Source organism: Nyctereutes procyonoides, unplaced genomic scaffold (genome assembly GCF_905146905.1).
Source record: "Nyctereutes procyonoides isolate TBG_1078 unplaced genomic scaffold, NYPRO_anot_genome, whole genome shotgun sequence".
NCBI classification, from domain to species: Eukaryota; Metazoa; Chordata; class Mammalia; order Carnivora; family Canidae; genus Nyctereutes; species Nyctereutes procyonoides.
In genome coordinates, this window is record NW_026575159.1 from 26,749,047 (window position 1) to 26,767,794 (window position 18,748).

General features: G+C 39.7%; 1 protein-coding gene across 5 annotated transcripts in view; it reads left to right on the forward strand.

Annotated features, from left to right (window-relative positions):
* KHDRBS3 (KH RNA binding domain containing, signal transduction associated 3) overlaps positions 1-18,748 on the forward strand; it is a 181,688-nt gene that overhangs the window by 86,741 nt on the left and 76,199 nt on the right. For all 5 annotated transcript variants that reach the window (XM_055314239.1, XM_055314237.1, XM_055314242.1 and 2 more), the window contains exon 5: positions 8,154-8,293. In XM_055314239.1, the coding sequence (XP_055170214.1) occupies positions 8,154-8,293 (140 nt within the window). The remainder of the gene's footprint in view (positions 1-8,153; positions 8,294-18,748) is intronic.

Here is an 18,748-nt window from a genome sequence, read left to right on the forward strand (position 1 = left end):
TACACCTGATGATGCCCTACACATCGCTGAGGCTCCTTTCTCTTCATCCTTTCTTCTCTGTTCCTGACTGGGTAATTTTAATCAGCTTATCCTTAAGTTTGCAGACTCATTCTTTTGCCATCTCAAATCTGTTGTTGAGCTCCTTTGGTTAATTTTCATTGCAGTTGCTTTGCTCTTTTCTTTTTTTCTAAGTCTCTTTTTTTGTTAGTCCAGTATCTCGGCCCTCTCCAAGACAGTTTATTCTTACTGCTTGCTTGTTCATTTTCTTTCTTTGTTTCTTCCTTTCTTCCTTTCCTTTCCTTTCTTTTCTCTGTATATGGGTCATATTTTCTTGTTTCTTTGCATGTCTCTTTTGAAGACTTGTTTTTGAAAACTCCACACTTCAGATAACATATTATAGCACATTTGCATTCTGATTCATTTTAGTCTCCAAGGGTTGTTGTTGCAGGTTTTTTTTTTTTCTCTTCGTTTCTTTAGTAATTTAGTTGGACTAAATCTGCAGAGTCTGTTTATTTCATGATTTCCAGCTTTGTTAATTTTTTTCCTTCTCACTTTTATTTTAAGCGTGGCCTGATGGGTGTGCCCTCTGTGTCAGGATTGCTCAGACATCACCAGTGATTAGTCAAGCTGTGCTCACACACCTGTGTTAATAAGGCTTCTGCCCTCTGCTGATGGAATTGTGGGGGAGCACCCACAGGCTAGTTAGTTGTCACATCTGTCCTGGCCTTTACTTGTGACCTAGGTCTTAATCCCTGCATCTCCTTTGCACATGTAGAGTCACTGTCAGGGAAGGACGTGTGGAAAGCTTTAAGCTCTCCAGTCTTTGCTGTCTGTGTGCATAGCCCTCCAAGCAGCAGAGATGTGCAGAGAGTATACCAAGGCTCTCCATGGCAGTTAGGTTTCCGGGTAGTGTGCCAGTCTGTTCCTTGCCCCACCCAAAACCTGAATGTCAGGCTTGCTGATTCACTGGACTTCTATTTATTTGCTACCAAAATTGTTACTGATGGTGATAGTGCTGCTGGGCATGGGGGCTTTTCATACTTTCTTCCAGATTAAGTGAACTTCCCTCCTGCTGCAGACTCTGAGTTTTCTTGGCTTTCCTTGTAGTGGAACTGACACATCATCAGGCTGGGGAGTTGGGAGAGCAGCACCCCCACACAAAATGCCCAGACTCCCACTTTTCCTACCTAACATGAATAAACTTACTGTATTTTCAATTTATTATATAACTTCAGTCAGTTCTGAGAGTTCCACCCAATGCCTGTTTTTAACTATGTGGACAAATTTATTGTTGCTTTATATGGAAAGGCTTTGCTAAGCTCCTTGTTTAGCTGAACTACACATCCCATATTCTCTCATTACATTACTTTTTTTTTTCTAAGATTTTATTTATTTATTTATGAGAGAGACAGAGAGAGAGAGGCAGAGACACATGCAGAGGGAGAAGCAGGTTCCATGCAGGGAGCCCGACGTGGGACTCGATCCTGGGTCTCCAGGATCAGGCCCTGGGCCGAAGGCAGCACTAAACCTCTGAGCCACCCGGGCTGGCCTACATTACTTTTCTTTCTTTTCTTTCTTTTTTTTTTTTTTTTTCTACATTACTTTTCTTAAAATCTTATATTATTTTGGACCTCTGACCATATGAGCATGTGCAAAATTTCCCTTCATTCTTTTCAGTGCCTGCATAATATTTCATCATATGCATGTTTTAGAATTTATGTAATCAGTCTTCAAATAATGAACATTTATGTTTTTCCTATAGACTGTAGTACAAACATTGATGCCAGGATTAACCTTTCACAAAATCATTGGCATATTTGGGCAGATATATCTGAACAGGACATTCTTGGCAGAGAATCCACTAAATTTCAATGAATTATTTTTAATGATTTCATTTGAAAACTTTTTTCTCATTCCCTAGCTAACACGTTTAAATATGTTCTAAACTTACTGGACAGAAGAATCCCATGTGTACCTGTGTAATTAGAATTCTGATCACTTTTCCACTCTTCACAATTGAAGAATTAATGTGATAATAGTTTCACTTTTCTGATAGGAGTTAAAATGATAATTTACTAATAACTAGTTTAAAGTATAGAATTATCATTTAGTGTATGCTAGCATGTATAACTTACTTTCCCTCTTGATTTAAAATAATATTAAAGACCCAAGAAAATTATAACTACGGTGATTTATATCAATAGTTCTACTGACTGAAACAGTCACTTAACGGTTTAAAAAATTGTCTAACATCACAAAGCTGATAAGTCTAATTAATTGGTTAAATCCAGGCTTAACCGAGATGTGTTGACTAAGATTCCATAATTTGTTTCTAACTACACGATTCATCTTCTTGAAAGTGTAGTTTTACAAAGATTATGTTTAAAATGTACTTTCATTCTAATTTTTGTGATACCGTTGTAACAAGAGCAGTTTCTTTTTCCTTTTAAAATTTTTAATGGTATTTTTGGATGCTGTGTTCTTTTCCCATGAATCTATTTTTGAACCACATGCAATTTTGTGTCACACCTCCTAGCACTTCTCAACAGGGCAAATATGTAGCACATTTTATTTAGCATGTGCTTTACAAATAATTTATTAATCTTCACACATTTTTAGTAAAATGGTAAGGAACATATTAATAGGCTTGTTTTAGGTTGAAATAATGATAGATTCAGATGACTCTTTTGAGATTGTAATACCCTAAATAAGTTAGAGAAAGCACCTCTATCTGCAGAAAAATCTAGATCCTGATCCTGTGCCTTTCCCACTAATCTCATGGCTGGTTAAATTTGTCCTTATTTTCCTTCCCTTTCCCTTCCTCTGCAAGTGTTTGCTTATTATGGTTTCCAGCTTCCTCTTGACTTCCTTTTCAGCTGGTGTTCATGCTACTTTTCTTATTCATTCCACAGTGCCTTCCACTGCAGGCTTCAAATCCTTCTTTACACTCTGCTTTTGAAAAGTAAGGACGAGATAGCAGATTTTTTTTTTATAAATGTACTAAGTATATTTCATATTTTTAACTCTAAGTAATTAAGAAAACTATTGCCCCTGAACCTTTACTCACACTCAGGGGGCTTGTTTCTTCTATCCTAAGAGCATCCCTCCCACTCAGGCATCTGTCCTCCTCTTCCTCTTGGCAGAGCCTCACAGCTCGAAGACCCGCCTGCCTGTGCTGTATCTGTGACTTAACCCCACTCCCTCTCCATTCCCTCGAGATGGATGCCAGCTGCACCCTTGCCAGAACTACTGTTCCCCAAGTCAGGATTGGCTTTACTGTTGAGTCCCACGGGACTAGTACCTGGCTGCCTGACGGAATGTGAAGGTAGCACTGGCTCCCGGTGGCTTTCACAGGAGGATGACCTTCGTGTCCTTCCCAGCTGCTTGCCACCCATTTCCTGTCTCCCCCATGTGGCTTTTCTTCTGTGACTTTATGTCGATACCCAGAGCCCTTCTCTAGCTCCAGAATCTGCCCCAAGCAACCCATTTGTGTACGGAGGAATTCTTGCTAGAGGTCTGTCCACATAACCACCGTTAAGCTCAGTAATTCTCCAGAGGACCCACAGGACTAAAAAAATCTGTTATACACTGTGATATGGTTTATTTCAACAAAAGGTTATAGATCAAAATCATCAAGAGCAAGAACACAGGGCAAAGACCAGGAAAAGTCTGGCTTAGGCTTTCAGGTGTCCCTTCCTGGGGGAGTTACACAAGGGCACATTTAATTCTCCTAGCAGTGACGTGTGACAACACATGAGAGGTTGCTACCCAGTGAGGCTCACCTGTGCCACAGTGCACAGCATTTTTACTGGGGAGCAGTCATGTACACATACGGCACCTATGGACCTGACCTCAGCTTCTCACAGTCCAGCACACCACCCCATTTCTTGAGCCAAAACAAAGGTTCCTCACTCATCCCCTCAGTAGGTTTAGAGGTAATCACCCAGGGGCCAGCCTTGACTCCAGGCCCTGCTCCGTGCTGTGTAGGGCCTGCAGAACCTTTCCTTGTCCACTTCTGTTTACGTATTTTTAACTTCTAAATTTCCAATTATTATGTGTCATTGCTATGAGATACCTCAATTCTAATATGTCATAGGCCATCATGGATTCAACCTCAACAAAACTGATTACAACACAACTGTACAAAACTGATTACAACACAGTATCACTGTTACTGATCCTTCTTATTTTCCAGATGCCCACTGACTTTCTTGACTTTGCCAATATACCCTCCCCCTGCTGATCTAGGATATCACCACTTCTAATAAAATTAAACATTTTAAACAGTGCCAAGTCTACCTTTCCTCATACTTCCTGCCACTTCCCTACTCCAGGTCATCTTTACCATATACAGGAATTACAAGCTTCCATCTGGAATTTCTGCCTTGAGTGTGTGTTTTTTTTTTCCATTTAATATATTTATGGAGATATAAATCACATAACAAAATTCACTCCTATGAAGTATACAATTCAGGAGCTTTTTGTGTATTCATAGAGTTCTGCAGCTGTCACCATAACCTAGGACCATTTTTATACCCCCCAAGTAGACCTCTTAATGAACAGTGACTCCCCATTCATCTTCCTCCCTATTCAACCACTAATTTATATATTTTTTATTTTTTGCTTTTTACACATCCTTTATGGAGATATAATTCACATACCCTACAATTCACCCATTTAAGGTATACAGTTCACTGACTAATTATGCATTTACAGTTATGCAGCCATCAACATAATCTGTTTTAGACTTTCATCATCCCCCAGAGCAGCCCCGTACCTGTAAGCAAGTACATTCCATTCCAGTCCCCTACTGTCCCTCACTTTTCTATCTCATGACACCAGTAATCTCTATGAACTTGCCTGTTTTTGACATTTTGTGTAAATCAGAACAATATGTATAGTCTTTTGTCCTGCCTTCTTTCTCTTAGCATACTGTTTTCAGGGTTCATTCAAGTTGTTTTTCATTGTTGGATGATATTCTATTGTATGGATATACCATGTCTTATTTGTCCTATCATTATTAGTTGAGGACTTTGGTTGGGGTCATTTCCAGTTTTTGGCTGTTATAAAGAATGCTGCTGTGAACATTCATGTACAGATTTTTGGGTGGATGTATGTCTCGCTTTCTTGGGTATGACCTAGGAGTGGAAATACTAGATTATATGGTAGCTCTCTCTAACTTTTGTTTGTTTGTTTGTTTAACATTTTTGAGGCAGTGCTAACTGGTTTTCTCAAGTGGCTAGACCATTTTTCATTGCCGCCAGCACAGTATAAAGCTTCCATTATCTTCAGTGTTCTCCTTGTTATTATAGTACCACTTGTTAGACTGTTAGAACATCCCTCTATAGTAACTATGCCTGGGCTCCCAATTCTATTTTATGGATCTTTATGTCTACTCTTTAAGCCAGTACTACACAGTCTTTGTTACTATGGCTTTATGGTAAGTTTTGAAGTGGCAATATATTAGTCCTCCAACTTTGTTCTTCTTTTTTAAAATTGTTCTGGATATATAAATCACTTGGGTTTTCAGATGATTTTAGCAAAAAAGCCAGCTGGAATTTTGATAGAGATTTCCTTGACTCTAGATCAGTCTGGGAGGTGGGAAAGCAGGGCAGGGATATTGTCATCATAACAATATTAGGTCCTTCTGTCCATGAATATTGGATATCTTTCCATTTACCTAGATTTTGAAAAATTCCTTCCAACACTATTTTTTAGTTTTTAGAGTACAAATCTTGCTTTTATTTTGTTGATTATTTCTAAATATGCTGTTCTTTATGATGCTACTCTAAGTGGAATTATTTTCCTAATTTTATTTTTGTATTGTTCATTATTAGTATAAAGAAATAAAATTGATTTTGGTGTATTTTTTTTAAAGATTTTATTTATTTACTCATGAGAGACACAAACACAGAGAGAGAGAGAGAGGCAGAGACACAGGCAGAGGGAGAAGCAGACTCCATGCAGGGAGCCCGACGTGGGACTCGATCCTGGGTCTCCAGGATCAAGTCCTGGGCCAAAGGCGGCCCTAAACCACGGAGCCACCAGGGCTGCCCTGATTTTGGTGTATTGATCTCATTATATCGTGCAGCCTTGTGTAATGTGATTATTAACTCTATTGATGTTTTTGTGGATTCTTTGTGATTTTATATATACAGGATTATGTCATCTATGAATAAAGATTATTTGGTGCTTCCTTTCTAATCTGAATACCATTTATTTCTTTTTCTTACATAATGTCCTGACTAGAACCTCAAGTAAGTGTTGGGTAGAAGCGGAGAGAGTAGACATCCTTGTCTTGTTAACCTTATCTTAGGATGATTCTTTTACTTTTTTTACTATTAAATATGATGTTAACTATGGGTTTTCCTAGTTTGTTGAGTGTTTCTATCATTAAAATATATTGGATTCATCTCACAAGTGGTTTTTTTCTGTATTAAAATGATCATGTTTTGTTCTTTATTCTATTTTATGGTATTACATTAATTGATATTTGATTTTAAACCAGTCTAGCAATTTCTGATATGTTTTACTTGTTTTTTTTTTTTGTGTGTGTATATTTCCCCCTTTTATTTTGTTTATGCTCTTGGGTTTGGCTTCCTAATTTTTTTGAGAGCTTTTGTATCTACCCTCACAGGGATATTCATCTATAGGTTTCTTTTCTTGTAATGTTTTTGTCTGTTGTGGTACCCAGACCTACTGGCTTTATAGAAGGAGTGAGAAAATGCTCCCTCCTCATTCATTTTTTTGGAAGTTTGTGAAGGATTATCACTAATTCTTCATTAATTGTAGAAATCACCGTTAAAGTCTTGTGGGCCTACACTTTGCAGGACATTTATAAAGTACTAATTTAGTCTCTTGGCTTATCTGTCAAATTTTCTGTTTCTTCTTGAGTCAGTATTGGTAGTTTGTGTCTTTTTGGGAATTCATACATGTCATTCTGTAATCTTAGTTACCTAATTTGATGGCATACAATTGTTTATAATATTTCTAAAACACAAACCTAGATATGCAACTCTCCTCCTTAAAACTATTGAGTGCTTTTTAGTACCCTTAATTCTAAACCTTTAAAGTTATATTTAAAATGACTTAAGGCTTTGTTTACAAATTTAGTTTCTGCTACCCACACCACTTTGAGACCATACCCCCTACTATCTCCCCACCCCCTCTCCACACACACACACACACACACACACACACACGCACACACACACAGAGGTCCTTCTTATAATTCAGCCACATAGCACTTCTTCCAGTTCCCTAGGTCCCGTTTCTTTGGGTCTTAAAAAAATGCTTTTTTTCTCTATCTAGAGTACCCTACTGCCCCTCTTCTGGTAACTAGTTCACACCCATCCTTAGATGACACTTATAGAGAATCTGCTCTTACTGCCCACAGATAAGTTAGATGACATTCCTTTTTGACCATTTAGACCTGAACTTTCCTTTTATTGTGAAACAGATCACACTTTTATTTTTTACATTCCTTTCTTGATGACTATTGAATGGGGTTGGAGATATTCAGGAAAGGAGGAATCAAGGATGACTCCCGGGGTTTCTCAGTTGAATATTTAAACAATAATGTAACATAAAAAAGAGCAAGTTTCCAAGAATAAAATGTATTCAGTTTTGAAAATGGTGCATGTTTCTAGTATAATAACCAAATGGAAATGTACAAGAAAAATGTGTACATTTGGTTTTTAATTTCAGTTAAGCTATCATGTTATATGTATGTCTTTCTCCTATGCTTGATTGTGAGCTCCTTGGCTGCAGGGATCCTGGCTTGCTCCTTTGGTTCTGTTAGTTGGCATTTCACAGATTCTCAGTAATTACTAGTGGAATTGAGTTGTAAATAACAATGCCATGTCTGTATATGGTATTTTAATTTTATTATAAATATCTCACTTGGAAAGTATGCCCAGCAGAAGGAGTGATGGCTGATTGTAGAAAATTTTAGTTTGGGGAAAATACTGTTCCCCCCCCCCCTTTTTAATAACAATCTGTTGATGCATTTTCATTTCAACAAACTCAAATCTTACTTTATTAATTCAACTGTTTTCCTTACCCTTTCTATTAAAAATTGTTTTATTCTTGTCCTAAATACTTTTGTATTTTTCACATGAGGTGAATTATGCTATCTTCTGTCTTTTATGTAGGACTATAATGATGAAATCAGGCAAGCACAGCTCCAGGAATTAACATATTTGAATGGTGGTTCAGAAAATGCTGATGTACCAGTTGTTCGAGGGAAACCCACCTTGCGTACAAGAGGTGTACCAACCCCAGCAATAACCAGGTAGGTGTAATTAATTGACTTACTTTTTTAGTTGTTAAAATAGGCAACAGTTTTAATGTCATCAGTTGTAATGTCTCCTTTATTAATAATCAAGCAGCTCTATCAGTGTATCAATATCAATATAAAGCCTGTAAGAATATATTCAGACATTAAGATGTCGTAATTAAGGGGATTCACTTTGTTTGAACAGAGATATTCCTGGGTTTAACTAGAACCTGTACCACTTATTGGCTAATGACTATAGACAAGTTTGATTTTCACTCTAACATTAATTTTTTAATTGTTTAACATAGCTTCTTTTAAAGTAATAGCATTGATATGCAGTTGAGCTCTTGGTGGCATGTGCCTTCCCCTTAAAGGACCAGATTAGGCTAGTTCTTTGCCACATCTCCAGTGTTAAGTGCAATGTCAGGGACCAAGTGCGTATCCAAAGGCCTGTTGTCATTTTATTTACTGTGAATGCTCTATTGTATCTGAAAACTCAGCTGGTCCAGGCACATAGAACTTTTCTTCTGTCTTTGGATTGACGACTACTTTTAAGATGAAAAGTGTTTTAATGAGTTCATAAGACAATTTAAGCAAACCCATATATTGAGATAATGACTCTCTCAGATTCATTTGAAAATAATTTTTAATTTTTTAATCTTTGCATCCCAAAGAATTTAGTAGAAAGAAGTAACAGATTTTTCACTGGTGACTATATATATTTCTTCAGATAGAATTTCGCATGAAATTATTTAAAATAGCAGTCTTTTATATCTCCAAGTTCATTTGAGGGAGTAAAAAGTCAGTTTTCTCATTGAGTGTTGCTGACCAGTGCATTGTCAATGAGAGCAATTACAGGTAGGTGATATTGCAACATAAAATAAACAGGTCCGGTCATGGTACCAAGTGGGTTTTCTCTATTAAAAAAAAAAAAAAAAAGGCTAAGAATAATGGGGTTGCTGTCGATGGCTTAATGAAATAATTTATTTAGGTATTCATTAAATGGTAAATCCCTTTCCTTTTGATTTCTTCTACCATTATATTTACTTTAAATCATAAGAAATTACAGTTGACCCTTAATCATTGTGGTAGGTGGGGTACTGACCCATGTATAACTTTTGGCTCCCCCAAAACTTAACTACTCATAGCCTACTGTTGACTAGAAGCCTTACTGGTAATACCACTGATTAACACCTATTTTTATGTTATGTGTATTAAATGCTGTATTATTACAATAAGATAAGCTAGATAAAAGAAAATGTTATTAAGAAATTCACGAGGAGGAGAAAATACATTTACACTACTGTACTGTATTTACTTAAAAAAATCCACATGAAAGTGGACCCATGCAGTTCAAACTTGTGTTGTTCAAGGGTCAACCGCGCTTACTTGCTGCATTAGCATGCTGTGGCTGCTGGGATGAATTACTACAAGTTTGTGACTTTAAACAATATTTATCAATTCTGGGGGCTAGATGTCCAAAATCAGTATCGGCCAGGGCATGATCAAGGTATTCGTGGTGTTCCCCTTGTAGAGGAGAATCCTTCCTGGCCCCTTGCAGCTCCAGGTGCCAGCCCGCCTTGACCTGTGGCCGTACCTCTCTGGTCTCCCTGTCCATCTGCATGTTGATTTCTGTAACGTCTATCTTTAATCTCTGTTCACTTTCCTCTCACATGGGGCAGTATTTAGGGCCCACCTGGATGATCCAGGGCACTCTCCCCACCTCAAGATGCTTGCCTGATACTCACATCTGCAAAGGCCCTTTTTCTAAAGAAGGCAACATTCACGGAATGGATGTCCTGGATGGAGAGCGTAGAGAAGGGAGTGCACCCGGTGCTGCTGCTCAGGGTACTTTTTAGGGGATGCTCTGTTCCTTAAACCAGATCTGCCATTTTGACTGAAGACTATGTCTCATTTCATTGTCAAGTTTTAAATTAAGTGGAAAACGTTAGGCTATGACCAGATGAGGAAGGCAGAAGCTTTCTGGTCTTTAGAGAATCTGGAGAAACACCTCAGTCCACCCAAGTGAAAAATTATTCCTCTTGATGACAGTGTGTACATTGCTTGCCCTTGAAAGCCTTTCCACTGTCTTGACAGGTGACATTCTCTGAGGCAACCGTGTCTCGGCTTGTGGTGGAGTATGGCTGGTTAGTGCTCAGCACTGGGTAGAGCACTTGACACCCACCCCACCTCAGGACGCTTTGTCTGGGCGTCACGTCGTAGGCAGACACAGGCACCATGTCCGGCGAGCCTTCCTGGTCCCCTCGTGGAGAGTGATCATCCCCGAGTCCCAAAGCTGGGGCGCAGCATTTATCATGCTGAAGTCTACCTTTTTTATTTGTTCACATTTTCACTGGCTACTCCTCATTATAATGTAAACCCCTATGTGTCCCTAGGATCTGGCATAAAGGAATCACTCAGTAAATCATTGTTAAGCGAATATGGTACAATGGCAAATCCGTCAGGCTCTTTCTGATCACGTGTCGATCACTTACAACATTTTGTGTTAATGTAGTTCGCAGTGGCGTGACTGAATGTCCTAGGGCGTTAGCTTTGTGGCAATGGTCACATGATTATCAGCATTTGGGAATTTCAGAGTGGAACAGGTTATTACTGGAGTCTTCAAGAATGTCCCCCACCATTACCACTTCAGGATACTTTCTGCTAAAAGATGTAAATGACCTAAAAGTAAATCCTGCAGTGGAAGTAATAAGTGTTTTAATAAAACCTTTCATTTCAGTTTCAAGTGAGAGAACTAAACTTAGACCTTTTTTAGCGCAGGAGGTAAGGAATTTCCTGACTTGTAGTCTGTCCTGTGTGGTGCCTCCAGAAATGCTGCCTTGAAACAGCCTCCCTGGCCCTTTGCATAGACCCCAGGAGAGAAGGGATCGTAGAGTTGAGGCCCCTCCAGGCAGCACGCTTCGGGCAGGTCCTCTCCACCCTGCCCTGCTGTCTAGCACTCTGGGCTAGGCTGTCTTGAGCCTGTGAGGACGCTCCCCTCCATCCCTTCTTCAGAACAGCTGGCTTGTTCCCTGTTGCCTTCCTGCTTGTCCCCCTTTCCTCTGGCCGTTCCCCCTTGCTCCCAGGAAGTGGGCAGTCTTACCTCCCTGCATTTGAGACCAGAAGCAGCAGGAGGAGGAATGGACCCAGCAAATGAAGCCAGTCTTTCTGAGTACTGAATGCATGTTCATCGGTACAGGGTGCTGGATGTGGCGGTTTTGACCAAGGACACGAAGCTGACACAGTCACTCCAGACTTCTTATAAGCTTTCGTTAAATTGGGGAAATTTTCACCTCTGATTTCTGTAAATATTTTACCTCTCCTTTTCTCTCTTCTCTTTTGTGGACTGAAATTCCACATTAAATCTTATGGTGACATTTCCCAAACTACATGCCAAGGTGCTGGGGTGCTGCAGCATTTCCCAGGACCCCCACAGTCCTCAGCATCTTGTAGATGCCACTCGAGCTCTCAGCTTAAGGTAATTGTTTGTAGTTTCAATATTAGATTGTGCTCCACTGACTTATCTTTGTAAAACTGCTATTTTAGTAGTTGCTCTATTAAACAATAAGTAGCCACAATTCCTTTGCCTACAGGGCACTACAAAACTTCTCAAACATGGGGTCAGAGGACACTGCCATTTACATGTCCTCATCCACATTGATCTTCACATGATTTCACTTACTCTTTTTTTAAAGTTGATCATAAGTGATATCACAGATGCTAATGATTATTGTAGTGATTGAAAATAATCTATTTTCCCCATAATGTATGCGGTTATGAGAAATGTTGTCAGGAAAACTGAATAGTTAATATAAGGGTCATAAATATTTCACCGGTATATAATATGATTTGTATTAACCTACCAATCTATATTTAAAAAGTGTTCTTTTTTTTATTATTAAGGAAAGGGTGGATATAGGAAAATGACAAGATATTTCTTTTTCCACTAGTCCACGTCATAGACATTTTCAACTAAAAAATAACAACAACCCTGTCTTGGGATGTAACTTAAATTATTTGATTCCCTATTGGACTTACCTTCTCAGGACATTGTACCACCAAACTGTTAGAACAGAGGTCATACTCCTGCCTTCTGATTTAATAAAAACCTAAGCATGGTACAAGACATGTGTGCCCCACTTCCCAGGGAGAGTGTAGTAGAGGACTTTCCTAGGAAATGAGTTTCTCTGCTTTTCTTGCCATAAGGCACACTGGATTCCTTCCGCCAAGCTCCTGCCTCCTTCCTCAGGATCCACTGGCTCTCTGAACCAGGGCTCCCTGATGGTTATCAGTGAGTGGCCATCCTAGAGTGAATTAGGGGAAACGAGGAGAAAATGTGTCATTTCTTTTAAGATCATTTTAATAGGCGTTGGGAAGACAAAAACCAAGGCAAATAATGTTGCAAGTAGTGTAAGAACTTCCGACAAACCCTTGTGATTCAGAAGCAGCCAGGGACAGGCAGGTAAGAAGGGCAGCTGAGCGCGGTTCTCCTGGTTACAACTTGGCCAACCACGTACACGTCAAGTGCAGCATAAGGCCAGATGAATGTTCTCGGCCCTCCTGCAAGCCTCAGTACCAATGGGTGGAAGATTTTGACAACTGATTTTTCCCTACAATAATGTTAAACAAGATCTATTGATGAGCTGAGACAGTTTGGGGCAGATGGAATCCAACGAGTGCGTTCATGTGCAGTGGGAATCTCCTCCCACCACACCCTGGTTTTCAGAAGCTTTAACATATTTCTTCCTCTTTGAAAACCAGTCAGTCTGTTCCTGCTGTTAGGTCATTTAATGTCACAGAGTTTCTTTGAGCTCTTTCTGTGACAGGGATTGAAGTTACAGAGATGGCTAAGTCATCATTTTGACATCAGGGAGTTTAAGAAGTGAAAGAGAAACAAGTAATTATGGCAGAATGGCATAAATAGGGGCTGGGGGATGTGAAGACAAGTGGAATGGAAATAGAAATGAGGGTGAAAATAATTTTGAATGGGGCACGTGGGTATCAGGCAGGATAGTGTTGGAGGGAAGTCATCCCGAGCAGAGGGGCAGAGACTGGAAAGCAGAAAAGACAGGAAGTCTTTGCTTGGAATTAGCATGCGGCTGTGTGGAAAAATCAGTCCCCTGGCTCTTTTGAGCTGTAGGGCCTCGGGGAGTTTCTCTCAGTGCTAAGCCTTGGTTTCCTCGACTGTAAAATGGAAATAGGACAGTGGGCATATGCTAATCTGAACCCAGCCTTATTTTTATCATGTGCCATTCAGGCCCAACTGTTCCATGATTCCTTTACCCATTACTCAAAATGATCCCACACCACAACTTGAATTCTTATGGAGGACCTTGGGCAAAGTATACATCTCTCTTAAAGTCCTTTACTACAGAGGCCGTGTTATGAGAGAGGAAGACTAGTCCTGTGTAGTTGCAAAGGCTGCAATAGAGCTGTTAGTTAGAAATAATAAAGACTTTTGCGACTTTTATTTTTAAATGAAGAAGAAAGGTAAAAGCATGCTAATGATCAGAATTGGGAGACAGTGACAGGCTTCATAGTAAGGAGTGAGCTCGCTATCATCAGGGGATACATCGCTGGCAGGACAGTGACTATTCGTACATTTCTTGCACTTTATAAGAGGTGCTTCTTACACACTGTCCTACACTGTCAGTAATTTTACCAATAACTAGTTGGCAGCTTCTTAGAGAAGAAACAAATTGCCTTGGATTTATTTTATTCTCTGTACAATGTAGGATAATGAAACAGTTGCTCATGAATTTTTTTTTTTTAATTGTGTTGGAGACCGGATGGATCACAGAATGAAGAAAAGTAGTAGCAACTGGGTTTCATAACAGGCCTGATAAATTCTGGGTCAAAACAGGGGCAGCAGCACTCAAGAGGTTGTTGGAAATATAGGATGGCAGTCCCCACCCCAGACCTGCCGATTCCCGACTCTGCCCTGACATAGGGCCTGGGTGATGAGGACGCAGAACTGGGGATGTGCCGCCCTAGAGCCACATTTCAGATCATCTCTAAAGGTGCTAAGAGTAAGGGCTTCCTTTGGTCCATATTGGCTCTGATGATTTCTTTTGCACGTTCTGAGGGGTTATTACTGAGGCTGCGTTCACGTTTGCCTGCATTGAGCCTCTCATTCACTTGTCAATCCCTGGCAAGAAGGAAAGGTATCTGAGTGATTAAGCTTCTGTCACAGAAAACCACAGAGATGAAGCAAAATTGCCCATGACTTTGTTAGGGAGTCTGTAGGAGAGATAATTGCCCCTCAGGTGGTGAGTGCACCAGGGCGTGGGCCTCAGTCTCTGGAAGCTGTGCTTCCCACTGTGCTACTGGTGGTACCACGCTAAGACCGTGCCACCGGCTCCCTCTGGCACCCAGCGATCAGCTGTGGGTCCCACTCAGTTAATGATGCCAGGCTGGCTCGAGCATTCAGGGCTTCTGCCACCAAATTCATTGTTTCACCCTATGCTATTTGCTCCTCATAATATTTATAGACAAAAGCCAAACGGTGTATTCGTATATGTTTATGCTCTTTCTCTCCCAATCTGCATTATTGCTGCCAAATGTATGGAGTGTACAGAAGGGTGCTGTTGCTAACTCAGTGATGAGAACTGACATGAGCTGTACCTTCCATCTCTTCTTTCTTTTTTTTTTTTTTTTTAATTTTTATTTATTTATGATAGTCACAGAGAGAGAGAGAGAGAGAGAGAGAGAGAGAGAGGGGCACAGAGACACAGGCAGAGGGAGAGAAGCAGGCTCCATGCACTGGGAGCCCGATGTGGGATTCGATCCTGGGTCTCCAGGATCGCGCCCTGGGCCAAAGGCAGGCGCCAAACCGCTGCGCCACCCAGGGATCCCCCATCTCTTCTTTCTTTCGTTCTCCAATAAGCAGCCCAAGGAAGGTGTCAGGACAGATTCCAAATGGAGGACTGCGTAATAATACCGCTTGCAAAGTGCCTGTGTTGGGGTAGGCACTTTATACTGCCATGTGTAACCTTCACGGCCGTCTTGCAAGAGCGGGGTATTATTGAGGCCATTTTACAGGTAGAAAACTGAGTCTCAGCAACCAAGTGACAGAGCAGATCTGAATATGGGAATGTTGGAACTCAAAGCCTGTACTTTTTCATCACATCCTAAAACCTCTGTCAGTCTGTAAATAATTGGTTCTTGATTAATCAGTAACTTTGTATTCAGTCATTTAAAGCATTATTCCCATGAAAGTGCCTGTTCACAGACCTTTCTAGATTATTTCCATATCTGAATTTCAAACCAGGAACCAGGGTCTCACTGCTGAAGAATGCAAACAGAAAGAACTGTGACCGTCACACCTATTCATCTGCTTATTGAGCTTAATATTCATGCGTGTGATCTTCCTGCTTTCCCATTAGCCTCATTCTGAGCAGTGTGGCAACCTAATTTTATTAATTTGAATCAATTTTTGAAGTAAAAAGAATAATGAATTCCCACTGATTATCATCATCTCATCTAACAGACATTTTTTTCTCTACTTGTCCCCATGTTTTCAGTCTAGCTGTTAAATTTTACCCTGAACTTCGTTCGTAGCGCTCAGTGGATACTTGGCAGGATGATCGGATTTTTATGTTAGTCTGCTACTTGCCCCCATGTCTTCCTCTCACCAGAGTGTCCTTTAAAGTAACTGCTGTTTCACACAATTCTCATGGAATTTCAAACACTTAAAAATGAATCTTCAAAGGATCTTTCATAGATAAGTATCTAGAGCTACATATATCAGAATACTTGTCTGAAATTCTCTAACAGACACTTTAGTATGATTCCATATACCCAGAGGGCACATAACCAAACAGTGTTGATGATACTGGGAAAGAATTGTGAGCTTCTTGAATATACAAATTTATGTCTTTCAATTTGACGGAAGACTTAAATTTATAGATTCAGAAAACACGGTAAATATTCTGTGGTCCATATAGTGCCTTGGATGGCAGGGATGGGGTATTAGATGAGGAAGCAAGAGCTTTAGTTTGAATAAACACAGATTAACTGAAATGTCACATAGGAATAGGTTGTACTGTAAGGAGAAACTACTCTCTTCTCTAATCATGTTGAAGATGTTTCTAGATATATCCCAGAGATAAAAAGAGGAGTAAGACTAGAAATTACAGTGTCTGTCATTGCGATTCAGTGATTGAAATTTGCATGAATTGTTAGGTACTTTCTGTGTCCTGTGTCATTTTTCCTACACAGTACCGCTAAGAAACAGTTTGTATAACCCACTTCACTCTGGAGGAACTGGTTTGGAAAGTTCAGACTTGATTAGCTTGAGTGTTAACTGGAAGGCAGAAGTTAAGACAAGTGTAGTGAATAACTGAATTCAGGTCTGACTCCAGTGTCCTTTCTCTTGACCAGCATGTTCACTAAACCAATTTTTATGGCCTAGGATGAACAAAAACAGACCTAATTTACAATTCTTATAAAAGGAATAATACAAGTGACCTACGGGTGGAAGTCTTAGATCTTGCATCTTTTCGATGGCCTTAAAGTTTTGAGAAGTACTGGTCAGGTTTTTTGTAAGATGTCCCCCATCTGGGATGGGTCTAATGTTTTTCTCAAGATTAGCCTGGGGTTAAAGGTTTGGGGAACAAACCCCACAAAGGTGAAGTGTCATTTTCATCACATTATGTCAAGGATCCATATTGTCCACAGGACTCAGTGCAGCTGATGTTGCCTTGGTAACCTGGCTCAAGTCATATTTGTCAGGTTTCCTCACTTTTTTCCCCCCACGAAGGATCGAATACCTGCATAAATTATTTTTATTTATATTTTTTCTCTTCTCTCCAACTTATTATTTCAATCATTTATTTATGTTAGTGTGGACTTATGGGTGTTTATACATTGTATACAGTGGGTTAAAATTCAGTAATGCTTATTCTTTTTACTCAAGTTGTTTTAGCTTTGGTGGTTACTGGGTGTTCTTTGAGTTGGCTCCCCTGCTCCTTCCACATACCCTCAAAATTTTTTTTATTGGTTATTTTACATTTATTTATCTATTTTTGAGCACTTCCTTACTTGCTGCTCTATAAGTTGCCCTAGCATCATCTTGCAGACTTCCTGCTCTAGTCCTGGACACTGCCATTTCTCCGAGGAGCCTTGGTTCCTTTCATTGGAGGGTGGGAGAGACCAAGATCCGAATGCGGGTTCTGCTCCTTGCTCCTGGTATGTCCTCGCTTCTAGGCCCTGTCAGCTAACAGAGTGAGGAAGCATATATATGCTGCTAAGCCATATCTGCACATGTTTCTGTGTGTGACCGCCTGTACCCAGAGTAAATGGATCAAGAGTTCATACTGATGTCTCCGATTCCAATCCATGACCATAGTGTTCATTCTAGCCTCTTCCCCTCACTTATCTGTAACCGTCACTCCAACACCATCCATTTAATTGCTTGATTCCAGGGTACGTATAGAGTGTATCAGAATCATTACGTGTACCTGCATCCCTCCTCATGAGAAGTAAGCGTATCACCTAGAGCAGTACTTATGTGCCATTCTTTTGCCTTTAGCCTTACAAGCTTCACTCTTTTCTAAATTTATTTTACCTCTCAACTTCATAAAGGTGTTGTATATGTTTTTCATACAGGTAAAATGTTTTGTCACATTTAGCATTCCATCTTAGAAGCCCTCAATTTCCTAAATTATATATATATATATATATATATATATATATATGTATTTTTTTTTTAGTTTGCATACATTAAAGTTCACTCTTTGTGCTGCAAGTTCTGTGGGTGTTGACAAATGCTTTGTGTCACATATCCACCATTTCAGCAACCTGCAGAATAGTTTTGTTCCCCTCCCATGTTCCCATGGCTTTACCTGTTCACTCCTCCCCTCAACCTGTGTCAACCATGCGTTCTTTTTGTTTTTTTAACTCATCACTAGTTCTAGTTTTTTTCTTTCCCAGTACGTCCTATAATTGGAGTCATACAGTGTGTAGACTTTTGAGATTGGCTTCTTTCACTTAGAAACATACATTTAGGTTCATCCATGTCTTTTCCTGGTTTATGAGCTCATTTCTCTTCATTGCCAAATATTATTCCATTATATGCATGCACCCCAGCCTGCTTACCCATTCATCCCTTAAAGATATCGATATATTGGTGGTTTTAGGCACGGTGCATAAAGTTTCAACAAACTTTCGTGTGCAAGTAAGTTTTTGAATCATGTGAGTAAATACCTACGAATACAGTTGCTGGGTTGGATGATAATATCGTGGTTGGCTTTGTAAGAAAGTGCCAATCTGTCCTCCTAAGGGACTGTACTCTTTTGCATGCCCACTGGCAACGAATGAGAGCACCTTGTTCTTCACATCCTTGCCATCAATTGGTATATTCAGTTTCTTTTGATTTTAGTTATTCTAATAGATTATAATTTACAATTTCTTTTGATTTAGTTATTCTAATATAATTTAATTTGCAATTCCCTAATGACAAATGATATA